Here is a 3,600-nt window from a genome sequence, read left to right on the forward strand (position 1 = left end):
TAATAAATTGATATATGATTTTCATATACATTTTACTAATTTCTTTTCATCTCTCACACTTCTATTATAGAGAAAGGGAAAATAGCAATATTAAAATATCTCCACTAATTAATTCCCTTTTAATGTGCACGAATTTTGTGCACCAGGCTACTAGTCCTATATAATAAAAGCCTAATATGCTACTTGTCCAGTCATCTGTTCAACCAATCAAAGAGCAATCCTATCTAATAAAAGGGTAATACGCAAATTAACCATCATTCTGTAACAAAGATGTCAGCACCCATAGCCACAAGATGGTGGCTCCCAGTCCTCTCAGCCCCAGAGTCCCCCAGTCCCGGGGGGGCGGCCACTGAGAGCGGGCAGCATGGAAGAGAGTGGCCTGTTGGAATGCTTGCTTCGTTGCCACAGTGACGAGGCCAGCATTCCACCCTGGCCGTGGAGGGCCTCTGGGCAGCAGGCACAAAGCGGCCAGAGGGGGTTGGGGGGAGGAATGCTTGCGTCGTTGCCCTGGCAATGAGGCAAGCATTCTGTGCCTGGCTGCGGAGGGCCTCTAGCCAGTCCAGACACAGAACGCTTGCGTTGTTGCAGGCCAGGCCTAGGGACCCCACACCCCATGCATGAATTTCATGCACCAGGCTTTTAGTATGCTAATGATATGCTAAGGCCGTTCAACCGCTTGCTATGATGTTCACTGACCACCGGGGGCAGACAGTCAACTGGTCGATCAGTCACTATGACATGAACTGACCATCAGGGGGCAGATGCTCTGACTGGTAGGTTAGCTTGCTGCTAGGGTCCAGTCGATCAGGACTGAGTGAGATGGGCCAGACATGCCCTGGAACTCTCCGGCAGTCCCTCCCTGGCCCCAATCATGCACTGGTGGAGTCTCTTGGCCTGACCTGCACCCTCTTACAATCCAAAATCCTTTGGGGGATGTTGGAGAGCTGGTTTCAGCCGATCCCACAGTCCAGGCTGAGCTATCCCACTGGTGTATGAATTCATGCACCGGGCCTCTAGTATTACCAGATATATAATTCTATTTTGATTTTATAATTAAGTTTTTAAAAAAGATGCTAGTAATTTATGTCATATAAAAACATTTGAAAGAACTAGAATGTTGGGCTTGCTGAACCCAAAGAAAAACTTTTAGAGAGTGGAAGGGGAGGAGATATGTTAAATGCAAAACATGTTTAAGATATAAAAGGTCTGCAGATATTTTAAAAGCTGCTACTACATGGAAGAGAGGTTGGACTTAATGATTTAGATCTCAAGGAGAATATTTAGACTTCTGATTTTTCCCATAAGCAGAGCCTGTGTGCTAATGTCACCAAATCATTATAGGAGACCCCAGAGGCCCCATCTTTTGGAAAGACTGATATCTTCCTGTAACATCCTGTAGCTACCATGCTCAACAGCAGGCTGGTTAAGTGTGTTGAGAACAACCTGTGGACCAACTTAAGAACCTAACTGTCTCTATTATTCTCTTTCAGATGTTCTCCTCCATAATATTTGCTGGGATTGGATTCTTGGGTGCTGGGTACTCATTTGTCATCTCACTCATCTCAGTCAGTCATGGTCCTAAATGTCTCATGGATAATAACGAGTGGGGCTACCCCTTCCATGATGGGTAAGGTACACCCTTCAATGCCCATTCGTCACCACAAGGGACACAGGCAGATAAATGGCCAAAGGGAGACACTGCACATGTCCTGTCGTCTTTTTCTTTTAATTGAATTTATTAGGGTGGCATTGATTAATAAAATCATATAGCTTTCAGGTGTACAATTCTATAACACATAATCTTTATATTGTATTGTGGGCTCAACACCCCAAGTCAAGTCTCCTTCCATCACCATATACACTTTTCTACCCCCATACTCCCCTTTTCCTCTGGTAATCACCATTCTGTTGTTTGTGTCTATGAGATATTTTTTTATTTCTTACACCCAGCCCCACAACCACCCTCCTCTCTGACAGCTGTCAGTCTGTTCTCTATCTATGAGCCCGTTTCTATTTTGTTTGTTTATCTAGTATTTTATAAATTAGATTCCACATATGAGTGAAATCATATGGTACTTGTCTTTCTCTGATTGGCTTATTTCACTTAACATAATGCTCTGCAAGTACGTCCACGCTGTTGCAAAGAGTAAGAGTTCCTTCTTTTCTTATGGCCAAGTAAGTATTCTATTATGTAAATGTACCACAGCTTTTTTTATCCACTCATCTACTGATGGTCATTTGGGTTGTTTCCAGATCTTGGCTATTGTAAATAACACTGCTATGAACATGGGGGTGCAAATATTCTTTACAATTAGTGTCTTGGGATCTTCAGATATATTTCCAGAAATGGGATTGTTGGGTCCAAAGGCATTTCCATTTTAAATTATTTGAGGAAACTTCATACTGTTTTCCACAGTGGCTGCACCAGCCTGCATTCCCACACAGTGCACAAAGGTTCCCCTTTCCCCATATCCTCACCAGCACTTGTTTGTTAATTTATTGATGATAGCCATTCTGACAGGTGCAAAATGATAGCTCATTGTGATTTTAATTTGCATTTCTGCGAGGATTAGTGATGTTGAGCATCTTCTCCTGTCATCTTAATTTGCAAGTCTCAGGCATGTTGGTCTATGAGGCAGAACTGGAGGGTGGACTTAAGTTGCACAAGATCTCACCTCTAACTGCTGCTTTCACAGAGACCAGGAGAGATCATGAAAGAGGGCACCAAAGCTGGCCTGAGGGAAGGAGATTTGTGGTGTATCCACAGACATTCAAAATTTATTAGCAGACACATGAGACAACTAACACAGAGGACATGGTCTCTGTCCTTGTGAGTGTACAATTGGAATAGAAGACAGACAAATGGCCAGACTATGACACAGAATGCTGGGAAGCACAGAAGGGGACCAAAGCCAGGCAGAGTGGCCAGCAAAGCAGTGGGGCTCCCCTGCTCTTCCTTCAGCTGCAAGAAGTGAGTTGCATGAACTCCGTAATGCTCCATTCCGATGTTGATGGATTACTGCTGCTCCATGGGAATGCCCTTCCCAAGAGCAGGATGCTGTAAAACTCCAGCTCAGTAAACTGGCTGTACACTGCCTCAGCTCCCCTTGCTTCACAGCGTGTGGAAATATGATTAGCCCCCAGGTCCAAGGAATATGAGGTTGGAGAGTTGGGCACAGCAATCATTGCCGGCATCTCTGAGAGTCTCAGAACCTGGGAGTTTGGGGGATGGGAGAAGGGCCTGGACCTGCATCTGTGGTGGTTTGTGAGTGGGACTGAGAGGACTGCTCCAGGCACCAAACTCAATTCTTGTTTCCAAGTTCCCCAGTGAGCTGATCTCACCACCAGGAGGTGCTAAAGCCACAGTTACCTATAGTAAAACTTTTAAAAAAGGACTTTTCCACTCTCTAAAGCAATGGTTCTCAACCTTCTGGCCCTTTAAATACAGTTCCTCATGTTGTGACCCAACCATAAAATTATTTTTCTTGCTACTTCATAACTGTAATGTTGCTACTGTTATGAATCCTTATGTAAATATCTGATATGCAGGATGGTCTTAGGCGATTCCTGTGAAAGGGTCGTTTGACCGCCAAAGGGGTT

The 3,600-nt window shown here is 44.3% G+C and overlaps 1 protein-coding gene across 1 annotated transcript in view; it reads left to right on the forward strand.

Moving 5' to 3' along the window:
* LOC102757001 (transmembrane 4 L6 family member 4) overlaps positions 1-3,600 on the forward strand; it is a gene marked incomplete at its 3' end in the record, with an annotated part of 19,552 nt that overhangs the window by 13,946 nt on the left and 2,006 nt on the right. Inside the window, exon 3 of the mRNA XM_006772585.1 lies at positions 1,491-1,627. Coding sequence (XP_006772648.1) covers positions 1,491-1,627 — 137 coding nt within the window. The remainder of the gene's footprint in view (positions 1-1,490; positions 1,628-3,600) is intronic.

Source organism: Myotis davidii, unplaced genomic scaffold (genome assembly GCF_000327345.1).
Source record: "Myotis davidii unplaced genomic scaffold, ASM32734v1 scaffold766, whole genome shotgun sequence".
Taxonomy (NCBI): Eukaryota; Metazoa; Chordata; class Mammalia; order Chiroptera; family Vespertilionidae; genus Myotis; species Myotis davidii.